This window comes from Dendrobates tinctorius, unplaced genomic scaffold, assembly GCF_039654945.1.
Source record: "Dendrobates tinctorius isolate UK_male_01 unplaced genomic scaffold, ASM3965494v1 ptg000007l, whole genome shotgun sequence".
In the NCBI taxonomy this organism is placed as follows: Eukaryota; Metazoa; Chordata; class Amphibia; order Anura; family Dendrobatidae; genus Dendrobates; species Dendrobates tinctorius.
In genome coordinates, this window is record NW_027361675.1 from 18482501 (window position 1) to 18508733 (window position 26233).

Sequence of the window (26233 nt, forward strand, 5' to 3'; positions counted from 1 at the left end):
CGTTGGTCCAAAAGGAGGAAACCACTCTCAAGTCTATCGGAGAGTGCCTTGAGGCTACTCTGAAAGACCGAGCTCAATTCAACGAACTCGGGCATGAGAGGCCTGTCCAAGGTCCTCTGCCGCTGCTGGCGGGAAGTGCCCGCAAAACCAGTGGCAGAGACCTGGGACAGGGGAACACCTGAGCGACCAGCTTCCTGGTCTCCAGATGACTGTGGTGCAGACCTGCAAGGTGCTTCCTCGCTGATGGATGGCTGGGAGGGGTCCGGGGCAGCTTGATGAAGGACCGCTTCGGGCCCAGGTTGCAGGGTGCTGCTCCAGGTGCTGTGAAAAGAAAAGAAAGAAATTACTACCATAAATTAACAATCGCCAACTCCTGTGGAATAGAAAAGCACAGAATAAAACACAATACAACTAGAAAATACTTACGTTCGGGAGGCAAGGACCGGTCTTAAAAATGCCAAGGCACGATGGTATCGGTACTTCGTGCCGGTCCTTGCCGCAGCACCACTGCGAACCTTATTCTCCTGACGGATATCCCTGTTGAAGCGGTCCTTCATCGAGCGCCAACGGGTTCTGACTTTGTTCACTGTGGTGGAAATAAAAAAAAAGAAAAAAAGTAAGACTATGCACTGGAGGCTGTGATCATCCAACTGTGTGTGATGATAGAAACTCCATGGAGTTAATAGCATCACACACAGTTGGGTGATCCCGGCCAAGATCACTGCTGCATCACACTGCATTTAAATACTTACGAAAATCCTTGCGGACCCGGGGAGAGGCGTTGTCCCAGCCATCCATCAGCGATGCGGCCACCTCGTTCCAGAGCCGCCGGATCACCACGTTGTCCGAGTGCAGTTGGTGACGGGTGTCCCACAACGGGACTCGCTCCTGGACTAGACGGATGAGCTCGACGTTGTCCAGGGCGAGGTCCTCCTCCCGCTGTGGAGCCTAGAAAAGAAAGACAAACATTAATCTTTGAAAGATTTTAAAATGAAAAATCTAGAAAAATAGCTGAAGAGCCCGGTGCTGCCCGGGCATAGTAGAACTGTGGTTAGTTATAGAAAATTATAATTATCCTCCATCCCATAGTCCCGTGCCCATATACCATCATACATATCCTCCATCCAATAGTCCCGTGCCCATATACCATCATACATATCCGCCTTCCCATAGTCCCGTGCCCATATACCCAAACATACAAACAAACATACACACACACACACACACACATACACACTTTGAGCTTTAAGATATTGATACACAAGCCATGAAAAATGTTTTTGTTTTAAATGAAAATAAATGCAAAAAAGCAACAAACACGGAAAAAAACAACCATGAAAATTAAAAAAAAATCTTTAAAAAATGATTACCAAAAAAAAAGAAAATAAACCAGCCTAGAAATTAAGTTTAAAAAAAATATGTAACCAAAAAAGCAGCAAAAAAACCTAGGAAAATTACCAAAAAATACTAATAAAAATTTACCAAAAACATAAAAAAAATACAATACAATACAGTTCCAAAAAAAAAAAGAAAATAAACCAGCCTAGAAATTAAGTTTAAAAAAAATCTGTAACCAAAAAAGCAGCCAAAAAAACTAGGAAAATTACCAAAAAATACTAATAAAAATTTACCAAAAACATAAAAAAAATACAATACAATACAGTTCCAAAAAAAAAAGAAAATAAACCAGCCTAGAAATTAAGTTTAAAAAAAATCTGTAACCAAAAAAGCAGCCAAAAAAACTAGGAAAATTACCAAAAAATACTAATAAAAATTTACCAAAAACATAAAAAAAATACAATACAATACAGTTCCAAAAAAAAAGGAAATAAACCAGCATAGAAATTAAGTAAAAAAAAAAAACAGTCCGTCTGTACTTACATCACGTCTTCCCGCCCGCACTTGGCCTTGCTGCTCCTGCCGTTCCTCCGGTGGTGGTGGCGTGATGGAGGATGAGGTCTGAAAATTAAACCAAAAAAATTAATCACATGTGTTTATTTTTTCAAATCCATACGGAAGCATAGTACTCACTTCTTCTGCCTCTTGCCCTGTCCCGGGGACATATTCCTCACCAGATGAAGACATGCTGCAATAAAAAAAAAAAGAGACATAAGTACATAGAAATGTATTGAAATTTCAGCCAGACATTAGGTTTTTCATACTTACATTGGTGCAGCTTGTGCTGTGTGTCCACTCGTGAGCAATCCTTAAAGTATTGTGGAATCCCAGTGCCCACACCATTTTATCACCTTGGTTTAATTTTTTTTTTTACTGTCTAGACCAAATTTCAGTCATGTTTATTTAAAAAACGCATGCGCATAAAAACGCAAGCGTGCGCAAGACCATGCGCAAGTATTGCGCTCCCATAGGCTCCAATGTGGTGTTTTTGCGCATTCCGTGCGCATTCCGTGCGCATGCGTTGTTTTAACGAGACAGGGCGGAACCAAAAATGCAACATGTTGCGTCTGACGCGCCTGGCGCGAAAGACAAAAAAACGCATGCGCACGAAAGCGCAAATATGCGCAAGACCATGCGCACATCATGTTAAATATAGGTGCGCAGTGCGCATGCGCACTGGTGCGCCCGATGCGCTGCGCACAAAAGCGCTAATGTGAAACCAGCCTTAGCGCTTTCTCTGTATAACAATCACAATAACCACAGTTGCTCTATTGCCCATGACAGCAGTCTGTAGTCTGATATGTGACCATGGACTGCAGAACATGGTCAGCAGGAGGGAGGAAACAACCGGGTTTTAAAGAAGCAGCTACATGAATACTCACCAAAGATTTGTATCTTTTCTCAAGAAGACGTAACACCACAGTCCTGCTGTAATAGGTGTGCTGGAGGGGAAACGGCAAAGATCACGGCAGAAGATAAAACAGTATGACAAAAGTATAGACAGAAGTAAGCAGAAGTCTGCTAGTCATTCGTTTTCATCAACTTGTTAAAACACATCAGCTTGTGTTTACTATAGCTTTACACTGGGAGCAGAATTATTAGGCAAATGAGTATTTTGATCACATCATCCTTTTTACACATGTTGTCCTACTGCAAGCTGTATAGGCTTGAAAGCCAACTGCCAATTATGTAAATCAGGTGATATGCATCTCTGTAAGGCCTCTTTCACACTTCAGTTTTTTACAATCAGTCACAATCCGCCAGGTTTTGAAAAAAACGGATCCGCAATTTTCTTTTGAGGATCTGTTTTTTTCCCCATTGACTTCCATTATTGGCGGATTGTGATGGATTGCTGTCCGTTGCATCCGTTTTTTTGGCGTATCCGCCAAAAGTTGCTGTCCGTCAAAATCCTCAAAGATTTCAAAACGGAGCTTGCAACGTTTTTTTCTCTGGCGGCTCCTCCAGACACTGATTTAACCCGAAATTCTTTATGGGTGCCGGACAAAAAAAATTCTCTCCCTCTCCCCTTTTCCAGGCTGCGATTCCTTTAAAATTCTTCATTTGTCGGATCCGTCAAAAAAACGGACGGGTGGCATCCGTTTTCATCAGTACTAAAACGGATCCGCCATCCGTCCTTTTGGCGGATTTTGACTGATGCAAAAAACTGAAGTGTAAAAGAGGCCTAATGAGGAGGGGTGTGGTCTAATGACATCAACACCCAATATAAGATGTGCTTAATTATTAGGCAACTTTCTTTCCTTTGGCAAAATGGGTCAGAAGAAACATTTGACGGACTCTGAAAAGTCAAAAATTGTGAGATGTCTTGCAGAGGGATGCAGCAGTCTTGCAATTGCCAAACTTTTGAAGTGTGATCACCGAACAATCAAGCGTTTTTATGGCAAATATCCAACAGGGTCGCAAGAAGCGTGTTGATAAAAAAAGGCGCAAAATAACTGCCCATGAATTGAGGAAAATCAAGCGTGAAGCTGCCAAGATGTCATTTGCCACCAGTTTTGCCATATTTCAGAGCTGCAACGTTACTGGAGTATCAAAAAGCACAAGGTGTGCCACACTCAGGGACATGGCCAAGGTAAGGAAGGCTGAAAATTGACCACCTTTGAACAAGAAACATAAGATAAAACGTCAAGACTGGGCCAAGAAATATCTTAAGACTGATTTTTCTAAGGTTTCATGGACTGATGAAATGAGAGTGACTCTTGATGGTCCAGATGGATGGGCCCGAGGCTAGATCAGTAAAGGGCAGAGAGCTCCACTCCGACTCAGACGCCAGCAAGGTGGAGGTGGGTTACTGGTATGGGCTGGTATCAGCAAAGATGAACTTGTGGGACCTTTTCGGGTTGAGGATGGAGTGAAGCTCAACTCACAGACCTACTGCCAGTTTCTGGAAGACACCTTCTCCAAGCAGTGGTACAGGAAGAAGTTGGTATCATTCAAGAAAAACATGATTTTCATGCAGGACAATGTTCCATCACATGCATCCAAATACTCCACAGCGTGGCTGGCCAGTAAGGGTCTAAAAGAAGAAAAAACAATGACATGGCCCCCTTGTTCACCTGACCTGAACCCTATAGAGAACCAGTGGTCCCTCATAAAATGTGAGATCTACAAGGAAGGAAAACAGTACACGTCTCGGAACAGTGTCTGGGAGGCTTTGGTGGCTGCGGCACGCAATGTTGATCGTAAACAGATCAAGCAACTGACAGAATCTATGGATGGAAGGCTTTTGATTGTCATCGTAAAGAAAGGTGACTATATTAGTCACTGATTTATTTTTTTTTGAATGTCAGAAATGTTTATTTCTAAATTTTGTGTTGTTATATTGGTTTACCTGGTGAAAATAAACAAGGGAGATGGGTATATATCTGGTTTTTATTAAGTTGCCTAATAATTCTGCACAGTAATAGTTACCTGAAAAAACAGATATCCTCCTAAGATAGCCAAATCTAAAAAAAAAAAAAACACTCCAACTTCCAAAATATTAAGCTTTGATATTTATGAGTCTTTTGGGTTGATTGAGAACATAGTTGTAATAATAAAAAGATTCCTCTCAAATACAACTTGCCTACTAATTCTGCACGTAGTGTATGTGTTGAAATTGGAGAATTTGTGGCTATCACCCACGTTGCTGAACAATATAAGTTCCAGGCGTGCTAAACATAAGGAATGGTGGTTTATTCTCAACGCGTTTCGAAGTCCTAGGACATCTTCCTCAGGATATGTTAACAAGTAGCTACTTGTAGCATCTCCTGAGGAAGAAGTCCTAGGACTTCGAAACACGTTGAGAATAAACCACCATTCCTTATCCTCAGCACGCAGGGATCTTTTATTGTTCAGCAGCGCAGGTGATATCTACAAATTCTCAGATTTCAACACTTTGATTTGGCCACTGGTCTGACCTGCGGATCTAGACCAGCTGTCAACGCTGATGAGTTTATATGCTCTAATGTAAAGAAATATCTGGTGAGTGCAATTTCATTTTATATCTTGAAATCCCCATCGGATAAGACCCTATTCGCGCTCTTCTCTCCTGCGGTGTCCTTTATCAAGATAGCTTTACAGTATAGGGCATAAAACATTGTACTATTTGTATTGCTTTGTCACTTTTATTTATTACTAAATTAAAATAATATTTTATATTAAGATTATATTTAACAAAATATATAAAATATATATAAAAATACTAATAATAATAATACAAGGATTTCTGTTAGTTATTCTAATGAATACAGTTTTATGAAATATTTCTTTACAGTTCTTTCCATCCCTGAGGGCATTATATAGTTAGCCACATGCAAGTGGGTGATGCTGGGGACAAGCTACTTGCTTTCCCTGAACGTTTATATGGTGCCAGGAAGAACTGAAGCTTACCAGGGCATGAGAGTTGGGACTACCGAGACTACCTGACCAGTGCTAAATCCTTTCAGTGATGCAGAAAGTAGCCATTTTTACTGCCAGCATCAGGCAGGCTACATTTCTGGGTCCCACTAGTTACAGTAGATTGTGCACAAATCGAGGCAGGTACCCTCCTGGGCCCTGTTTCTCCCCTGATGCCCTTGGGTGGTGTGTTACTGCCATTATATCACCTGGCCAGAAGTGACTGAATGGAGCAAAGATAGTGATCGCTGAAGCTTATCTCAGGTACAATGACTCCTTCCACATCGGCTTTGGCCACTGGTTATGAAGATGGCTTGTTCGCAATATACAATGTATGTGCTGGTTAGAGACAGAATACAATGGCGGCACGTCATTATAAGTTACCATCCACTTCTTGAACCACACAGCCTTTGTATCGATCATTGACAAGTAGAAAACTGGATCTAGGAGCAATTGTGAGCTTGATTCCTGAGTGACTGACAACAGAGACAACGTGCTCTCTACAATTTCTTCCATGTACCTAATCACAAGGAAAAATGGCACTTAGCGTTTAGACATGGAAAGGCATATAAGATCACAGAGCGGGCTATGTGGGAGCGTCGCCAAGCAGTAACTTCTATTAGGGACCATCTGAACCGAATGCAACGGTAAATGGACAACTGAGATTTACATGTTTGGCATGGGAAAACACTGTACAGACAGTGCAGTCCAAGCAATTTTTTTTTTAGCATTATTAGATGAATTTTTAGAGAATATTTTTAGTGCACATTCATATTAATTTGCTCATCTGACGGCTGCATATGGTGATGGCCACTTTTAGGCTACAAAAAAAAAGCAAAAAGTGTACAAACAAGAGTGCCCTGTGCAGTTCTCTTCTTGAGAAAATGTTTTTTGTTTTTTTTTATTTATCGCAACATAAGGAGAACAGCACATACTTTTCAGGATGTCTGATCCAAAACGATGGAGCTTCCTTCTGGTAATCATTCAAAAGGCGAATCTAAACAAACAAATAATTGTGAATTCACCTAAAAAGGCACAGATAACTAAAACCGGGAAACAAGCACATAACCTTACCTTTTTAAGTGTTCGCACAACTTCAGGATTGGTAATATCGATACCAGTTAATAATATCGGTTTATGAGTTAAAACAAAGGATGATTCTAAGTGTTTGGCTGAAAGAAACAAGAAAATGCATGATAAATGTATGATTTATCAAATATAATTGAGTTACGATTTTGATAGTGACTTTTTCTTTATGTAACTATATAAAAAAAAGAATTGAAATCTTACAGTTTTCACACTAGCCACTGGAGTACACATGACCTTTTCATTTGTTGTAGCTTAATTTTTAGTTTTACTGTGTAGACTAGGGTAGAATCAGAAGTCATCTCATTATCATCAAAGTGTGTAAAATTTAAAGGAGTGGTCAAAAACTAAAAAACTTATTTTAAACATAAATGACTTCTTCTTTGTTAATGCTTTATTTGAGAATCCCAGTGCATGCTGCGATAGTCAAACGAGTCATCATCAGGGAGCAGAGCCTGATGAAGGCTTTTCCTGCATGACAGATAATCGTCTTACAATAACCACTGACAGTGCGCTCTCTTGTCGGCCTGTCACTTCTCATCAAAGCTGGTGAGAAAGTGCACTACTGTCATTCTGCGTATTGTAGAGTGACAAGAATATACTGAGCATATGTCAGAATTGACAACCGATGAATGCTTAGTAGAGCAGGGACTAGCCCAGCCCCTGAAACCGATATCACTGACAATGCTTCTTTTCAGGGAAGGGGCACAGGCTGCAACAGTGACCTCTGCCTCCTGATAACGCATGTAACTATTCCATGCATTGGTATTCTCAAACAAAGTCTCAACAAAGATGAAGTAGTAAAAAAAATAAAATAAAGCAGTTAGGGTAATGAGGGAACGATAGGGATTTTCTAATTAAAGTATATATGAAAAGAGATTACAATAGGACATTAAATACATAGGCATTTAGGATTAAAATAATTTTTAATTTCAGACCACCCCTTTAAAGGGGTTGTCCACTACTACAACTCTCGATCTGAATGTTTGCACCCATGAAAATAAAAATTCCCTTACACACCTTCCGTGCCGATGCCGTTCCAGCGATGTTGGTACTCCAACACTCCAACTCCGTTCCCAGGACTCATGTGAGGTTGTTACGTCACGTGAGCCCTGCTCTCAATCAGCGCTGGTGTCACTTTGGATTTTTAATTTCTTTGTTTCCTGCTTGGTGCCTAGATTACCAGCCAGCCCTGTAGTCTATCAGTGGTGGCTTTTCTCATAGGCAAGAAACACAGCGCATACAAGCTCTTTAGAACAGATGTAGTAGGCAATGCTCTGAAGCTTGCCAGAACATTGGATCTGACCCGGCTTAGTGCCATGCTGTAAAGGCAAAATTGCCTTTGCTTGCAGAGGCTGGGAGCACACAGTTTAGGCAATTGGCACACACTTTTACATTGAGAACATGTTTATTATTGGTGGGCAATGATGAACATACAGTGTTATGGAGCATTCTACCCTATGTATTAAAATCAATATATGTATATATTATATAACCTGTACATAGAGAGATAAAACATACCCAAGCTTGTGTAGACTTCTCGTGCCATATTCAAAGGAGATGAAGAGAATGTTTTAGCATAAAAGTGCAAAATTCTTTCCTGAAACCAATCAATTGAATATTTTAGGTGTACATTCATAGAAATTTGCTCATCTGTCAGCTGCATATAGCAATGGCTACTTTTAAGCTAAAAACAATGCAAAAAGTGTGTAAACATGGCTGAATACATATAGTATTCTGTAATGCAGAAACATAGCTCTCTTCTTGAAAAGTTTTTTTTTTTACTGCAACTTTTCACAATGTTTGATCCAAAAATATTCAGATTCATTACCTGAAATACATTACAGAGCAGGTACTTTAAATGTCCATAGGACAAAGTGTGACACTGCTTTGAACACAATATAGTGATAGGTCAATTAAAAGTTAAGGAACAGCTTGATCTATCACCTCGAATCCCCCATGCACAGGCACAAGCGGTTGGTCGAGTACCTAGCTGCTGCCAGAATCATCTGGCTTATATCCCAGGATAGGCAGTTGGAAATGCAATAGGTCAAATGTCAATACATAGTCTAATGTGTATGGGGGCATCCAGACTGTCTGCTGATCCCGCTTATATTGGCGAGTTTGGCCGACTTTAGTGTAATATGTATAGCAGCAGGGATGCAATAGTCTGATATACCATCATGATAGGTGCATATTCCCTTTATATGCTTTTATACATCCTTACTGTGAACGTGGAGTCCGGATCAGCCAGAGCCACGGTGAGATTTTTATGAAGAACATTCCAACACTCACAATTGAGGACGTCTGATGGGGGAGCAGAACACAACGTCTGCATGGCCTCTTTCCGTACCTTTAGAGAGAAAGGGGATTTGAACAACTGAATTATCACTTTGGATATTATAGGGGAGAATGCTCAGAATAATCACTAGGGTGACAAAGAGCCATGGTCCCTAGCCATTTGTTGCTAGTCAGTTTAAGGCTATGTGCACACGCTGCGGTTTTTGCTGCGGCTCCACTGCGGATCTGCAGCAGTTCTGCAGACAGTGTACAGTAGCATGTAAGTCTATGGGATTGACAATCTGCTGGGCACATGCTGCGGATTTTTACCTGCGGAAAAGCTGCGGTTTTGAATCCGCAGAAAGAACTGACATGTCACTTCTTTTCTGCGGATTCTGCTGCGGTTTACCATCTCCTCCATTGTAGAGGTGATAAACCGCAGGGAAAACCGCTGGTCAATTCGCAGGTCATTTTACCTGCAGTTCCGCAGATACAAATCCGCAGACCAATCCGCAGCGTGTGCACATAGCCTAAGGCAGTAATGTAGGCATATGTCCACCATACTATTGGCCTAAACAAAATTTGCCATCTGGTTAAGAACACCCAACAAAGAATACTGTGAATTTCTGCTTTCCACCCAAGTGTTCAGTGAATGAAGACCATCATGTAAGGAAGCAGATACAACTCTCCACTGCATATCACAGATTTCAGTTCAGTAAATGGATATTAAAATTGCGCTTCAGGGTGGAAAATGAAACTCTCGGAGTTTTGCAACTCAAAATAATCATCTTGGTCCTTCTAGAAGTAGCAGGACACTGTCAATGTCAGTAAATGGCTTCTATAAAACAGTGTAAGTCAAGAGAGGGTGTCATTTTCTCACACACACCCTGCCACCATTTAGCCTCCCTCCCACTAAAGGCTGGGCACACATATAATAAAAGCATTCCATAAAGAAAAGCATGTCAAGGACAAATTTAAGGATGGCACAATGTTAGGAGAAAGTATAGAAGAACACTTTAGAGTAAAGTAGGCTTCTCTACATACACTGTAAGTCATGCTATGCTGGTAGATATTAGGTGTAAGGAAGACATGGTTATCCATGTCAAATCGCATTTTGAACAATGGCCAAACATGCAGGGATTGCCTGCCATACATGGGCAACCATCGCATGTTTATTGGCTGTCTAACAGCCGCGAAGCATGCGGGGCAGGAACTCGAGCATGGCGCTCAATCACTCGATGCGTAACCAAGCACCCCGATGCTCTCTCGAAGTGGCTCGCTCATCAATAATCACCATAATAACCATGACGTATATCCTGTACCTCCTCGGGCTGACTTGGGTCCAGCTGCTCAGCAATTATCTGTAACTGCTCCTGATTCATGAATGTATAACTCTGAAAAATAAGAAAAAATGTACAGAAATTGTAATATGGGTAAGGGTCTTAATATTCTTCTTGCTGATGGCATTGGAAGCTCATTATAACCTTTCTATCTCGTCTTTTAGTCTTTCTGGGGACACAGGACCATGGCTGTGCATTGTAGGTGTATGAGCACTGCATTATGTGAAATTTCCCAATGGGCTCAGTAGTTAGTGCTGTTCATTTGCTGCACTGGGGTTCTGGGAGCAAAACCCAACAAGGGCACCACTTGCATGTAGTTCCTATGTTCTACCCATATTCAGTATGTCTCTTCTGAGTACTTCAGTTTTACCCAACTAACTCAAGGACATAGTTATCACCTAGCTTTCTACAAAATTGGCCTTAGTGTGTGTATGAGATTAAAGAAGCCCTCCACCCATCAAAGTTTTTATCCACTTAATTTATTTTAGTCATCGTATTATATAGCACTGTGTACTTACAATTGCTCATTTTACCTTTTTACCCAGTACATTCTTCTCTTTTCTCTGCTCTATGTAGAAACAGGAAGTCTTGTGTCCCTGCATAAATCATTCCCTTCTACAACTCTTGACCCAGCTAATCCCTCTTCCTCGCCAGGGACTTGTGCAGTGACTTAGGACTCACGCAGGGAAAATTAACCCCCTTTTTCTCCATAGAGCTTAGAAGGATTCAGCTAGACAGTTTTTAATCACATGTCGTCATAGACCTAATGGAAAAGAGAATTATCTGGGCAGAAGGAAAAAATGGGCAATTGTAAGTACAAAGTGCAATATAATATGATGATTGCAATATATTAAGAGGGTAAAAACTTTGATGGCAGGAGGGCTTCTTTAAAATTAAATATATTCAAACAGGTATTCTTTTCAATCTTTAAACAGTCCAGTAAGTGACAGATACACTACCGTGTAAAAGTTTTAGGGTCACTTAGAAATTTCCCTATTTTTGAAAGAAAAGCACAGTTTTTTCCAATGAAGCTAACATTAAATGATTCAGAAATACACTCTATACATTGTTAATGTGGTAAATGACTATTCTAGCTGCAAACATCTGGTTTGTAATGCAATATCTTCATAGGTGTATAGAGGCCCATTTCCAACAACCATCACTCCAGTGTTCTCATGGGACTTTGTGTTTGTTAACTGTGTGAGAAGGCTAATGGAGGGTAAGAATACCCTTGAAAACCCTTGTGCAAGTATGTTAGCACAGCTGAAAACAGTTTAGCTGATTAGAGAAGCTATAAATCTGACCTTCCTTTGAGCTAGTTGAGTATCTGGAGAATTACTTTTGTTGGTTCCATTAAACTCTCAAAATGGCCAGAAAAAAAGAACTTTCATGTGAAACTCGACAGTCTATTATTGTTCTTAGGCTAGTTTCACACTTGCTTTTTTTTGCAGCGCGTTTTTCCCGCAAAAAAACGCATTGAAAAAACGCATACAAAAGCATACAACTGCTGCGTTTTTTTCAAGCATTTTTATGAGCATGCATGAAAAAAACGCAGCGTTTTTATGCGTTTGTAAGCGTTTTTAGTGCGTTTTTACCGCGTTTGCGTTTTTTCCAAACATTAGGTGGCCCCTCACACTAACCCAAACCATGACTTTACTAACCCTAACCCTAACCCTTAACCAAACCATACCCTAACCCTAACCCTGACCCTAACCCAAACCCTAACCCTTAACCAAACCATACCCTAACCCTAACCCTTAACCAAACCATACCCTAACCCTGACCCTAACCCTAACCCTGACCCTAACCCTAACCCTTAACCAAACCATACCCTAACCCTAACCCTGACCCTGACCCTAACCCTAACCCTGACCCTAACCCTAACCCTTAACCAAACCATACCCTGATCCTAACCCTAACCCTGACCCTGACCCTAACCCTAACCCTTAACCAAACCATACCCTGATCCTAACCCTAACCCTGACCCTGACCCTAACCCTAAACCCCTTAACTAACCCTAACTCTAACCCAAACCCCTAAATTCCATTGTCTAAACTAATGTTAAAAAAAAAAACGCATGTGCAAAAAAACGCATACATAAGCATGCCAATGCGCACGTATGCGCATCCATAGGCTATAATGGCCATTTTTAGCGCAAAACGTGCGCATACGTGCGCATGCGCTTTTTTGCAGGGCCAAAAAATGCAACATGCTGCGTCTGGAAAATACAAACGCACACCCCAAAAAAACGCAGCGCATGAAAATCGCATACGTGCGCATGCCAGCGCGCAGGTATGCGCACCCATGTTAAATATAGGGGAAAAAACGCATGCGCACGTATGCGTTTTTTTCCAGCGCAAAAAAACGCAAATGTGAAACCAGCCTTAGAAATGAAGGCTATTCCATGCAAGATGTTGCCAAAAAACTGAAGATTTCCTACAACGGTGTGTACTACACCCTTCAGAGGAGAGCACAAACAGGCTCTAACCAGAGTAGAAAGAGAAGTGGGAGGCCCCGCTGCACAACTGAGCAACAAGACAAGTACATTAGAGTATGTAGTTTGAGAAATCGATGCCTCACAGGTCCTCAACTGGCAGCTTCATTAATTAGTACAGGCAAAACGCCAGTGTCGAAGAGGCGACTCCGGGATGCTGGCCTTCAGGGCAGAGTGGCAAAGAAAAAGCCATATCTGAGACTGGCAAATAAAAGGAAAAGATTAACAACTGGCAAAAGAAATCATACATTGGACAGAGGAAAATTGGAAAAAATTGTTATGGACAGACGAATCCAAGTTTGAGGTGTTTGGATCACACAGAAGAACATTTGTGAGACGCAGCACAATTGAAAAGATGCTGGAAGAGTGCCTGATGCCATCTGTCAAGCATGTGGAGGTAATGTGATGGTCTGGGGTTACTTTGGTGCTGGTAAAGTGGGAGATTTGTACAAGGTAAAGGGGATTTTGAATAAGGAAGGCTATCACTCCATTTTGCAATGTCATGCCATACCCTGTGCACAGTGCTTGATTGGAGCAAATTTCATCCTACAACAGGACAATGACCCAAAGCACACCTCCAAATTATGCAAGAACTATTTAGAGAAGAAGCAGGCAGCTGGTATTCTATCTGTAATGGAGTGGCCTGTGCAGTCATCAGATCTCAAACCCACTTAGCTGTTGTGGGAGCAAAAAAGTGCCCATCTAGCCAAACCAACTTGTGGAAGCATGGGGTGAAATTTCTTCAGATTACCTCAGCAAATTAACTGCTAGAATGCCAAAGGTCTGCAATGCTGTAATTGCTGCAAAGGGAGCATTCTTTGACAAAAGCAAAGTTTGAAGGAGAAAATTATTATTTCAAATAAAAATCTTGTTAGTTCTGGACTAGATTTTAAATTTATTTGGCAACTCATTTGATTAATAAAAGTATGAGTTTTCATGGAAAACACAAAATTGTCTGGGTGACCCCAAAATTTGGAACGGTAGTGTAACTACTTGTGCTGCTCTCAGATTACATACAAAAACTGCTGACTTATTCAGTTTAAAAATGTCTGTTCTACAGGTGAGTGCCCTTTAATCATTCTGAATATTTTACACTTGCATTTCTTTTTTTTGCTATAGTTTAACTACATAGGATCATTTTTTTAATTGACAGCATATACTGTCTTCATTGATCACATGAGGTGATTTATCAGAGGATCATGGCTGCTGCAATGACTATATGAAGAATTAGTGGATATATAAGTGAATATTTGAAAGAGTAAATTAAAATGTACCTGATTGAAAGAAGAATCACTGTCAGAGCAGTTATCCATGAATCGACTGCTATTCTGCTCATGGAAAGCTTTCCTCTGCATTTCTCGGTTCTTGGCCTGATCCTCTTCAAACTTATTGAGAAGAGTCTCCACCACGGCCATCATCACATTCTTTAGTGACAGCATCATCTCCGTGTACCTTAAGTAAAATCAGCATTTTATTAAAGCATTTGAGCTATTCAGTTCATATTAGCAAGCTATTCAGAATTATTTTTGCATTTGGGGCCAAATTTTGAGAAGATTTAATTAAGCAGGTCTTCTTGCAATTAGCAGGTACTAGTACCACTGCTCATGAAACCTCAATGAGATGCCACGTAACCTCTTTGAGGTATGTTCACGTCACCTCTGCAGTAGAAATTTCTGGGCACCCTATGAAAGGCTTGAATGGTGTCAGCAATCTTCCAAAATGATAACCTTTTCACTCTACCTTGACAAATAATGAGAGGTATTGGAATTCTTATTGGTGGAGCACTGTTAATAGAGTATATTAAGAGTCACAATATACAGGAGGACAACCTCTTTAAAGGGGCTGGCCAATGGATAAGAGCTAGGCGTCTGAACGTTGCTAGGCCTTTATCTATGACTTAGCATGGTCCGTGAGTCCCCCCCAACAATCCTTCCTGCACAGAGGAGGAGTATGAATGTAGCAGCGGTTGTGCATACACCATTTCATTCATTGTTGGGAACCAGACAAGTACAGTTAGAACACTGTCATGAAGATGTATGGTGGTGCCAATGCTGACTGTCACAACCGATTTTGCCATATGGAATAGCACATGACTAAAGAGGTTTTCCAGGCTAAAATGAAAAGTCAAAAGTCATTCTATGTGACTTTCGAATCATAACAAGTATGCTCCAATTCTCTTCTATTGAGAGAACAGGAGGAGACAAGTCACAAATCACATAAACGGGTTCACGTGACTGCCCACTCATTTGAGCATATAGGCCAACTGTGCACCATACACTGTTTTTGATCAAAAATAGCATAAAAGCCATCCCACCTTTGTCTGGCCTTATTCACACACTGAGGTCAACTCTCACACAGGGTAAGGAATTTAATATTAGACAGTGTAGGACCATCCCGTTTAGGGTCACCTTGCCGATGGTGGGATGGCTTTTATGCTATTTTTACTCAAACACAGTGTTTCTAAGAACTGTGTTATCTAAATGAGCTTTTGCTTTTGACTTATTTAGTTACAGTTTCATACATCTGTTTCATGGTGAGACAGCAAAAAGCCTGGACTTCAACTTCTCTTTCTTATAGGGCCAGAGCTAATCACTAAATTTAACAGCAATTTATTAGTTTTCCTCATTACTCTCAACATTGAAATCACAACACCAGGAAGGAAAAGTGGTGGAATTATGGAAATCACAGGATCCATAGACATGTTAATAATATGCAAATGATTAAAAAAATGAAAACAAATTTTTAAAAACATCTCAATACATACTGTACATATATGATATATATATGTATTTACACACACACAGATAAAAATACAAAACTCACTCCTTGGACTCTCGAGTCTGTTTGGTAACGCGTTGTACGAGTGTGTCATAACCAGATCCCTCTCCTTGTGTCTGAGCAAAAGTGCATCTCTCCGTTTCGTCATCAATCACTGATCCCAAGGAGCTCTTGATGTAATGTCTCAAGTACTTCACTAGCTCATAGCTGTGAAAATGGTCAGAAAATAAATACAGTGATTAGATGTAATAAATATGGAGCATAGGATTACCTAGACTTTACTCAAAGCTAGAACACTTACTTGTGGAAATGTTCATCAGTCTCCTCCAGATGCAGCAGGATCTCCTCCGCACATTCTGCAGATGGTGCCACAGCCAGCTTTTCCTTCACACTCTGTAGCAATTGTTTAACCATGGACTGGAGGGAGACCTCATCCTCGGCTGAAAAGCTCGCCATTATACACGTTTGTCAGTGCCAAAGACAAGCGAATCTGTAGAGTAAATGGTGAAAGCGATAAGTTACGCCACAACTTTTTGGAACTTCAGCTGGAAGTGATATAGCCAGTGTAGATCCATGGAATACCAGTAATACCACTACTAAGAGCTCAGAATTCAGTATTGAAGGGGACGACAAGATTTTATTCTTGTCATGGGGCCAGACTTGCCCTTAGTCTTATTTTTATTAATAGTTAAGGTAATTATTCCACCTACACAAAGAAAAAAAAATACAGAGCTTCTATTGTGCTCTATTCTTCTAGACAAGAACAATATACTGTGTATAATATATGTATATATACCCTGTGATCTGCAGTACATGCCAGATAAATACAGTATGCATATACAGTTGAAACCATAGGTTTACATCCCTATATTGTGGTGTAGTGACCACTGTGTCCGTTAGGGGGCACTGTGTGGATGTCCCAGGAGAGAGGATGAGTGGCAAAATACTGAATGACCGTTATGTATCTCAAGGTGGGTGGCCTTGGGATGGAGACTTGTGTGTGTGTTGATCAGCAGTGATACTGCTGAGGTGCTGTTGCAATGTGTTTGGGAAATCTCCAGGTAGCTGGTGAGACGGACAGGACCAATTACCTACAAACCCACCCAGGGGGTGTGTTTAAGAACGCTTTTGTAAAGTGTGTATGAGTGGTTGAAGGACCTGTGATGAGGTCATAGCCATGTGACCCGGTGGGCGTGGCTACGGACCATATAAGGTGGCCAGGGTAGGTCACATGAAGTGAATGCAGGGACCCGGTTGGTCTGTTGTGGAAGGTCCCGTCTGAGAGAGATGGGGCTGTCTTCCTGACAGCAAGTGAACGCTGTGTTTAATGGCTGCACGTGCCTGATAGTTCCCTGGAGGGAATGGACGTTTGCAGTAAGCTGAAGCAGCCATAAGGTAAACCCTGATGGGGTGAGATAGCTGTGAGGCTGAAGAGCCTGCGTATGGAACCCTGCATAACCTGTGTGACCACAGGGATAACAGAGGGAAGCTCTGTCATGGACGCTATGCTGTTGATATGAACTTTATGTTGCTGGTCATGGTTTATGAAGCCTAAATAAACCGCATGGACTGTGATTGTTTTATGGAAAACCTGTGCCGGATGTGATTTATTGGCTGCCAAGCGAGTATCCCCTACCCGAATGACAGCGCTACCTTACAATATATAAAACTGAATGTATGTATTTATGTATGTGTGTGTGTGTATCACCAACCAATCACGAAGCATCTTTCATTTTACCAGAGCTGTTCAAAAGAAGCTAAGCTGTGATTCGTTGGTATGAGCAACAGTTTTCCTTGCAATCAATCACTAAGCATCTCTCATTTCACCAGAGCTGGTTAAAAGTAGCTGAGCTGTGATTGGTTGCTATGAGCAAGTTTTCCCACTTGACAACACCTCAGCAGACACTGACATGGTGGGAGAAATCTAGCATCCCCGGGAACTTAATTTCCTTGTCATTGTCTGCCCCCCTGAAAGGAGCAGAGAGCACATGACAGAAATGAATCCCCCCCTCCCTGCCCATATCCCCATTACACATCCTCCATCCCGTAGGCACATCTTCCCTCTTAAAGGGATCATTGGTATGGAAGTCAGAGCAAATCCATCCAGGGCATTGGTTTTGACCCCAAGCCTCTCTTAAAGGGATCCCTGGTATGGAAGTTAGGACCGTTCCACTCAGCTCTGTGGTTCTGACCCCAGGGTCTCTTAAAGGGATCATTGGTATCGAAGTTGGGGCAAATCCACTCTGCGCTTTGGTACTGACCCCAGGCCTTTCTTAAAGGGATCTCCGGTATGGAAGTCAGGGTAAACCTATCCAGCGTTTTGGTTCTGACCCCAGGCTCTCTTAAAGGGATCCCCGGTATGGAAGTGAGGGCAAATCCACTCTGCGCTTTGGTACTGACCCCAGGCCTCTCTTAAAGGAACCTCCAGTATTGAAGCTAGGGTAAATCCCTCAGCACTCTGATTCTCACCCCAGGCTTCTATTAAAGGGTCATTGGTATGGAAGTCAGGATAAATCCACTCAGCGCTCTGGTTCTGACCCCAGGCCTCTATTAAAGGAATCCCCGGTATGGAAGTTAGGACCATTCCACTCAGCGCTCTGGTTCTGACACAGGCTGACAGGATGATGTGGGATATTAGGGGTAGTAGTCCGGTGGCTCTGGATGATGTGGGATATTAGTGGTAGTAGTCCGGTAGCTCTGGCTGACGGGATGATGTGGGATATTAGGGGGAGTAGTCCGGTGGCTCTGGCTGACGGGATGATGTGAGATATTAGTGGTAGTAGTCCGGTGGCTCTGGCTGATGGGATGATGTGGGATATTAGTGGTAGTAGTCCGGTGGCTCTGGCTGACGGGATGATGTGGGATATTAGGGGGAGTAATCCGGCGTCTGTGACGGAATGATGTGGGATATTAGTGGTAGTAGTCTGGTGGCCCTGGCTGACAGGATGATGTGGGATATTAGGGGTAGTAGTCCGGTGGCTCTGGCTGACGGGACGATGTGGGATATTAGGGGTAGTAGTCCGGTAGCTCTGGCTGACGGGATGATATGGGTTATTAGGGGTAGTAGTCCGGTGGCTCTGACGGGATGATGTGGGTTATTATAGTGAATGTGGCTATGCGGAGTGGGCGGGGCTCTACACAGCTTTCTATATATATATATATATATATATATATATATATATATATATATATAGAATCATTATAATTTGTTATAACTAACCGTAGTTAGTTACTATGCCCGGGCAGCGCCGGGCTCTTCAGCTAGTACACTATATAAAAAGAAACATATGCGTGTTTTTCTCAATATCTGACATGAAATCAGAATAAAACTTTCCCGTTTTAGGTCAATTAGGATTACCATAATTATTAATATTTGCCAAATGCAAGAATAATGAGAGAGAATATTTTAAGGCATTTTTTATTACTTACTGCAAAGTCAAAACTTTACATACATTTCATTAGTACCATTGCACTTAAACTGACTGACTTGGGTCAAACGTTTCGGATATCCTTCCACAAGCTTCTCATAATGGTTGGAATTTTGGCCCTTTCCACCTGACAAAACTGGTGTAACTGATACAGGTTTGTAGGTCGCCTTGCTCACACCTGCCTTTTCAGCTTTGCCCATAAATTCTCAATTGGTTTGAGATCAGGGCTTTGTGATGGCCTCTCTAAAACATTGACTTTGTTATCCTTAAGCCACTTTGTTACCATTTTGGCAGTATGCTTTGGGTCATTGTCCATTTGGAAGACCCATTTCCGTGTAAAGCTTTAACTTTCTGGCTGAGGTCTTGAGATGTAAACTTATTGACTTGAGTATAAGTCGGGTATGCACTGTCCCCTCATCCGTGTCCTGGTATACATGGCTACCGCATCCCTGTCCTTGTATGCATTGCTCCCCCGTCCCTGTCCTTGTATTCATGGCTCCTTATTCCCTATCCTTGTATGAATATTTCCTATTAAAAAAACAAACAAACATCCTACCTACCTAGCCTGCGCACCCTCGATGCAACTCGTTCAGGAGCCAGCAGCTCTTCCTGCCGAGCGATCATGTGGCCTGGCTCATTAAAGGTAATGAATTTTCACTCCACGCCTATGGGAGTGGAGAGGCGTGCATATTCATTACCTTAATGAGCGGGGCCACGTGATCACTCGACCAGAAATGCTGCTGGTGCTGGAACCAACGAGATGCAGCGAGGGCGCGCAGGAAGGCAAGTAGTATGTACGCTATAAGAGAAAAGAACATTCATTTCTCTTTAGCAGTGGGCACAGTTACAGCCCCTACCTCTGTGACCAGCTGCTCCACCGCTCCCCCTCCCATGTCAACCCTCTGGGACAATTGACTCGTGTACATGCCTAGGGGGCCGTTTTCAGCACAAAAAATGTGCTGAAAAACTTGGCTTATACATGACAATATACGGTATTTTGCCAAGTGCACAGTCCCTTCAGCAGCAAAACAACCCTATAACATGATGCTGCCACCCCTGTGTTTCACAGGTGGGATGGTGTTCTTAGGCTTCCAAGCTTCTCCCTTTTTCCTCCAAACATTACAATGGTCATTATGATCAAAAAGTTCAATTTTAGTTTCATCAGATGACAGGATGTGTCTCCAGAAATTAAGGTCTTTGTTCCTGTGTGCAAACTTTAATCTGGCTTTTTTATGTTTCTTTTGGAGTAATGGCTTTTTTCCTGGCAGAGTGGCCTTTCAGCCCATGTTTCACTGTGGATATTGACACAATCTTACCAGCTTCCCCCATCATCTTCACAAGGTCTTTTACTTTTGTCCTTGGTTTGATATGCACATATTGGACCAAAGCACAATCATCTCTGGGACACAGAACCCGTCTCTTTCCCGAGCGGTATGATGGCTGGACGTTCCCATCTTGATTGAACTTATTGAACTTGCGTATAATTGTTTGTACAGATGAACAAGGCACCTTCAGGTATCTTGAAATTGTACCCAAGGATGAGCCAGACTTGTGCAAGTCGACAATTCTCTTCCTGATATTGTGGCTGATTTCTTTGGACTTTCCCATGATGATACATAAAGAAGCAGTGTGTTTCAGGTGTGCATAAAAAATACATCCACAGGTGTGTCTCTAATTAACTCAGATGTTGCCAAAAAACTTCCAAACACATGACATTATTATTATTCATTTTTATAGCGCCATTTATTTCATGGCGCTTCACATGTGAAAAAGGGGCATGCATAGACAAGTACAATAAACATGAGCAATACAATGCACACACAAGTACAGAGAGAAAGAGGACCCTGCCAGCGAGGGCTCACAGTCTACAGGGGATGGATGAGGATACATTAGGAGAGGGTAGAGCAAGTCATGCGGCGGTTCAATAGACTGAAGATCACTGCAGGTTGTAGGCTTGTCAGAAGAGGTGTCTTCAGGTTGCATTTGAAAGTTTTCGTGGTAGGCGATAGTCTGATGTGTTGGGGTAGAGAGTTCTAGAGTAAGGAGGAAGCATGGGAGAAGTCTTGTATGCGGTTGCGGGAAGAAGAGATAAGAGGGGAGTAGAGAAGGAGATCTTGAAAGGATCGAAGGTTGTGTGTAGGTAAGTACGGGAGACCATGTGTTAGGAATCTGTGTCCTGCCATACTTATGCAGAGATCCAGATCCTCACATTTGTCTCCAGAGGCTAAGTCCTTTCAGCCAGCTTCTGAGCATGCTCCCGGAGTGAGCTCCCATTGGAGTTCAGGAGTCAGGTGCTCAGGTCCTGCTCCTGATTCCATTGGCTTAGCTCAGGGCTCTGGAGATTTCTGGCAGGTCCCGTACGCTATAAAAAGTGCACATGGCCGCTATGCCATGCGCTAGTATTTTCATACTGCTGCTGTATGTATGGTGATGGATGCTTGGACTGGTGGCTGACTTATTATGAAACCCCTTCCCTCTGATATTACGACTGTGTGAGTGATTAGGCAGCCGCCAGTAGCAGCGCTAGCGTCAGCGCGCTCCAGCTATACGTTCTCAGCAGCTAGCGTCCTGCATCGCACCAGCAAGATTGCGGTGCCTTCTCTGTGGCTCCGTTCACACCGCGCTGTGGTTGCAGTTTTTCCGCGTCTGCAGTTGCGACGCCTCCTGTCTGTTTTCACGGTAGGTCTAGAGGGAGTAGTCCTGCTGCTTAAGGCTACTTCTGTGACTATTAATACCGTGACAGTTTCGTTTAGTCTGTGTCCCCGAACAGACTTGGCGTATTTCTTTATTCTTTTGTCTGCAGCTCTGTGAGCATAACAGAGCTCGCTTCTGTGCACTTAGAGTGCAGTTAACCCTGTGGACATTACCGCCATAGTGTTCTGCCTCTCTAGCAGCGGTTATATCACCTGCCGCACGGTGGACCCTGGGCGGCGAACACGTTTATTTATATTTTTTTAAGCGTGTTCCGCCGCCGTAACACCATGTCACAGATGTATGGAGGAGACAGGTTGTGGATGGCTTTGTATGTCATAGTTAGGGTTTTGAAATGGAGCCTCTGGACAATAGGAAGCCAGTGAAGGGCTTGGCAGAGAGGAGAGGCTTGGGAATAACGGGAAGACAGGTGGATTAGTCGGGCAGCAGAGTTTAGGATAGATTGGAGTGGTGCAAGAGTGCTAGAGGGGAGGCTAGAGAGTAGGAGGTTGCAATAGTCGAGGCGGGAGATGATGAGGGCGTGCACGAGCGTTTTTGCAGTTTCTTGGTCAGGGAATGTACGGATCCGGGAAATATTTTTGAGTTGGAGTCAGCAGGAGGAGGCAAGGGCTTGGATATGTGGCTTGAAAGAGAGGGCAGAGTCGAGGATCACCCCAAGGCACCGAGCATGCGGAACTGGGGAAAGTGAGCAGACATTGATGGTAAGGTCCGGTGGAGGGGTAGAGTGGGATGGGGGAAAAATGATGAATTTTGTATTGTCCAAGTTTAATTTTAGAAAGCGAGCAGAAAAGAAAGATGAAATAGCGGACAGACATTATGGGATTTTGTTCAGCAAGGGGGTGATGTCAGGTCCAGATAGGTAGATCTGCGTGTCATCAGCGTAGAGATGATACTGCAAACTGTGGGACTCTATGAGCTGTCCCAGGTCGAAGGTGTAGATAGAGAAGAGTAGGGTCCAAGAACTGAGCCTTGGGGAACAAAGACAGCCAGGGGGGCGAGGTGAGGAAGTGGTCTGGGAGATGGAGACAATGAATGTTCGGTCTGTTAGATACAAGATCCAGGATAGGGCCAAATCTCTGATGCCAAAAGATGAGAGAATTATGTAACAAGAGGGAAGGGTCCACAGTGTCAAAGGCAGAAGACAGGTCTAGGAGAAGGAGGACAGAGAAGTGTCGCTTGCTTTTGGCAGTTTGTAGGTCATTGGGAGACTTTAGTTAGGGTAGTTTCAATTGAGTGATGCAGTCGGAAGCCAGATTGTAAGCAGTCAAAGAGGGAGCAGGAGGAGAGGTGGGAGGACAGTTCAAGATGGACATGCTGTTCCAGTAGTTTTGAGGCATAGGGGAGAAGTGATATCGGGTGATAGCAAGACACACAGGATGGGTTGAGGGAGGGCTTTTTGAGGATGGGTGTGATCGAGGTTGAAGAGATGAGTTAGGGATGGGATGAAGACTGTGGCGAGGTTAGGGATGAGGTGGGACAGGAGCGGGTCAAGCATGCAAGTGGTAAGATGTGATCTTGATAGAAGGGTGGAGAGCTGATCTTTTGTTATGTTGGAGAAGCTGGTTTTGGAAGAAAAGGGCTGAGCAGTTAAGAAGAGGGGCATTGGGGGCTGCGGGCTAAAGCTTCCTCTGATCTTATCAATCTTCTGCTTAAAGAGGCAAAGTCTTCAGCAGAAATGACAGGATAGGGAGGAGGTGCTGGGGGAAGGAGTAGAGAATTGAAAGTGCTGAAAAGTTGTTTAGGGTTGGGAGGCAGGGAAGATATGAGAGAAGAGAAGTTTGTTTTATGGCAGTAAGGGTGGACTTGAAGCTGTCGAGGGACTGCTTGTTTGAGATAAAGTGCTCGGCAGAACGAGTTCTCTTCCTTCTCCGCTCAGCAACCCTGGAAGCCCGTCTCCGATCTTTGGTCAGGCTTGTCAGCCAGGGTTGCATGTTGATTATACGAGTTTTGCTGTGCGTGAGGGGTGCAGACGAATCAAGTGATGTTATTGTGGTGTTATAAAAAGTGGCAGCAGCATCTGCGTCATGTAAGGAAGTTATGTCTGTTAAGCGGGAGAAGGGACTCAGAGAGTGGGTGTAAATTGAGGTGTTTGAGATTTCTGCGAGGGTGAGTGAGTTTGTGGAGTGGGGGTTGCGCACTAGGAGAGGAGAGGGAAGAGAATGTCAGTAGGCTTTGGTCAGACAGGGGGAGGGGTGAGTTAGTGAGATTAGTAAGGCAACAAAGGCGGGTGAAGATAAGGTCCAGTGTGTAGTCATCTTTGTGAGTGGCCGCAAAGGACCATTGAGTGAGGCCAAAGGAGGCAGTCAGTGATAAAAGTTTAGAGGCAGCTGAGGTGGGAGTGTCAATGGGGATGTTGAAGTCACTCATGATGATAGTGGGGATGTAAGTAGAAAGAAAATGAAGTAGCCAGGTGGTGAAGTGGTTGAGAAAGGTGGAGATGGCTAGTTCTGGGGGGCGGTAGATGACAGCCAGCTGGAGGTTGGAAGGGGAATAGTTGTGGACAGAGTGCACCTCAAACAAGGGAAGAGTAGCAGAGGATAGTAGCGGAATTGGGGTAAAGGAGCAGGCATCGGACAGGAGCAAGCCAACCCCACCATGTTTGTTGCTGGGGTGAGGGGTGAGAGAGATTGAATCCGCCATAAGAAAGTGCAGCTGGAGAGGTTGAGTCAGAGGGGGTGAGCTAAGTTTCAGTGATGCCAAAGAAGGAGAGTCTGTTGGTGATAAGGAGGTCATGAATATATGACAGTTTGTTGCAGACAGAGCGTGCGTTCCATAGCGCTCCAAGTAGGGGGACCGGGGGAGTGGGGGCTGGATGAATGGGTATGAGGTTATCATAGTTGTGAAAACGTATAGAGGATCGTGACACGGTGTTAGAAATGAGTGTGGGGATTTGTTGAAGAGGACCAGGATTTGGGGATACATCACCAGCAATGAGGAGTAGCAGACAGCGTTAAAGGTGGGAGCAGAATAGGATATGATGTGTCCGTGTGTGTCTGGTGAAAAGCATTGTATGTGGAGGAACAGTTCTGAGGAGGTGGTGAGATGGCTGGGGATGATGGAGGGAGAAATAACTAGTTCCTTACTAGGTGGAGGGAATTGCAGGGGATAGGAAGAAGTGAAGTAGCATGGGGGTGACAGTGAAAAGAATCTGAAACATTGTAGTGGTGTTCTACCCCATTACCTTAGTCAATTCCAGTCCAATTCTAGTCTAATTCAAAATAATGTACTTCGAAATCTGTATTTTGAAAGATGCCTGGATCAGACTCCTAGTTCTGAATATATCTTTAGCATCATATGAGCATAGTAATCTTAGTATATGTAAACTTTTAACTTTGCAGTAAGCAATAAAAATGCCTTAAAACATTCTCTCTCTCTCTCATTATTTTGGCACTTGGCAAATATTAATAATTATGGTAATCCTAATTGACCTAAAACGGGAAAGGTTTCATGTCTGATATTGAGAAAAACATGCATGTGTCTTTTTATCTAGTGTATGTAAACTTCCGGTTTCAACTGTATACATACATTTAGCATGTTCTGCCAATCACATTATGTACTGTATATACAGTGGCATTTAACCCCTTAACCCCCAAGGGTGGTTTGCATGTTCATGACCGTGCCAATTTTTACAATTCTGACCACTGACCCTTTATGAGGTAATAACTCTGAAACGCTTCCATGGATCACGGTGATTCTGACACTGTTTTCTCGTGACATATTGTACTTCATGTTAGTGGTAAAATTTAATTCAAATAACTTGCGTTTATTTGTGAAAAAAATGGAAATTTGAGGAAAATGTCACAATTTTTCAACTTTGAATTTTTATGCCCTTAAATCACAGAGATATGGCACACAAAAAACTTGATAACTAACATTTCCCACATGTTTACTTTACATCAGCACAATTTTGGAACCAAATTTTTTTTTTTGCTAGGAAGTTATAAGGGTTAAAAGTTGACCAGCGATTTCTCATTTTTGCAACACCATTTTATTTTTACGGCAAACATCACATTTGAAGCCACTTTGAGGGGTCTATATCATAGAAAATACCCAAAAGTGACACCATTCTAAAAACTGCACCCCTTAAGGTGCTCAAAACCACATTCAAGAAGTTTATTAACCCTTCAGGTGCGTCACAGGAATTTTTTGAATATTTAAAAAAAAAAAATGAACATTTAACTTTTTTTCACAAAAAAAATAATTCAGGTCCAATTTTTTTTATTTTACCAAGTGTAACAGGAGAAATTGGACAGCAAAAGTTATTGTGCAATTTGTCCTGAGTACGCTGATACCTGATATGTGGGGGGGAACCACTGTTTCGG

At 42.6% G+C, this 26233-nt stretch overlaps 1 protein-coding gene across 3 annotated transcripts in view; it reads right to left on the reverse strand.

The window, feature by feature from the left end:
- TBC1D32 (TBC1 domain family member 32) overlaps positions 1-26233 on the reverse strand; it is a 121243-nt gene that overhangs the window by 75722 nt on the left and 19288 nt on the right. For all 3 annotated transcript variants that reach the window (XM_073572210.1, XM_073572199.1, XM_073572221.1), the window contains exons 2-11: positions 16073-16261; positions 15817-15978; positions 14268-14445; positions 10482-10553; positions 9107-9232; positions 8401-8479; positions 6868-6965; positions 6729-6790; positions 6178-6313; positions 2781-2840 (exon numbers count right to left, since the gene is read on the reverse strand). In XM_073572210.1, the coding sequence (XP_073428311.1) occupies positions 2781-2840; positions 6178-6313; positions 6729-6790; positions 6868-6965; positions 8401-8479; positions 9107-9232; positions 10482-10553; positions 14268-14445; positions 15817-15978; positions 16073-16227 (1128 nt within the window). In that variant the 5' untranslated portion in view covers positions 16228-16261. The remainder of the gene's footprint in view (positions 1-2780; positions 2841-6177; positions 6314-6728; positions 6791-6867; positions 6966-8400; positions 8480-9106; positions 9233-10481; positions 10554-14267; positions 14446-15816; positions 15979-16072; positions 16262-26233) is intronic.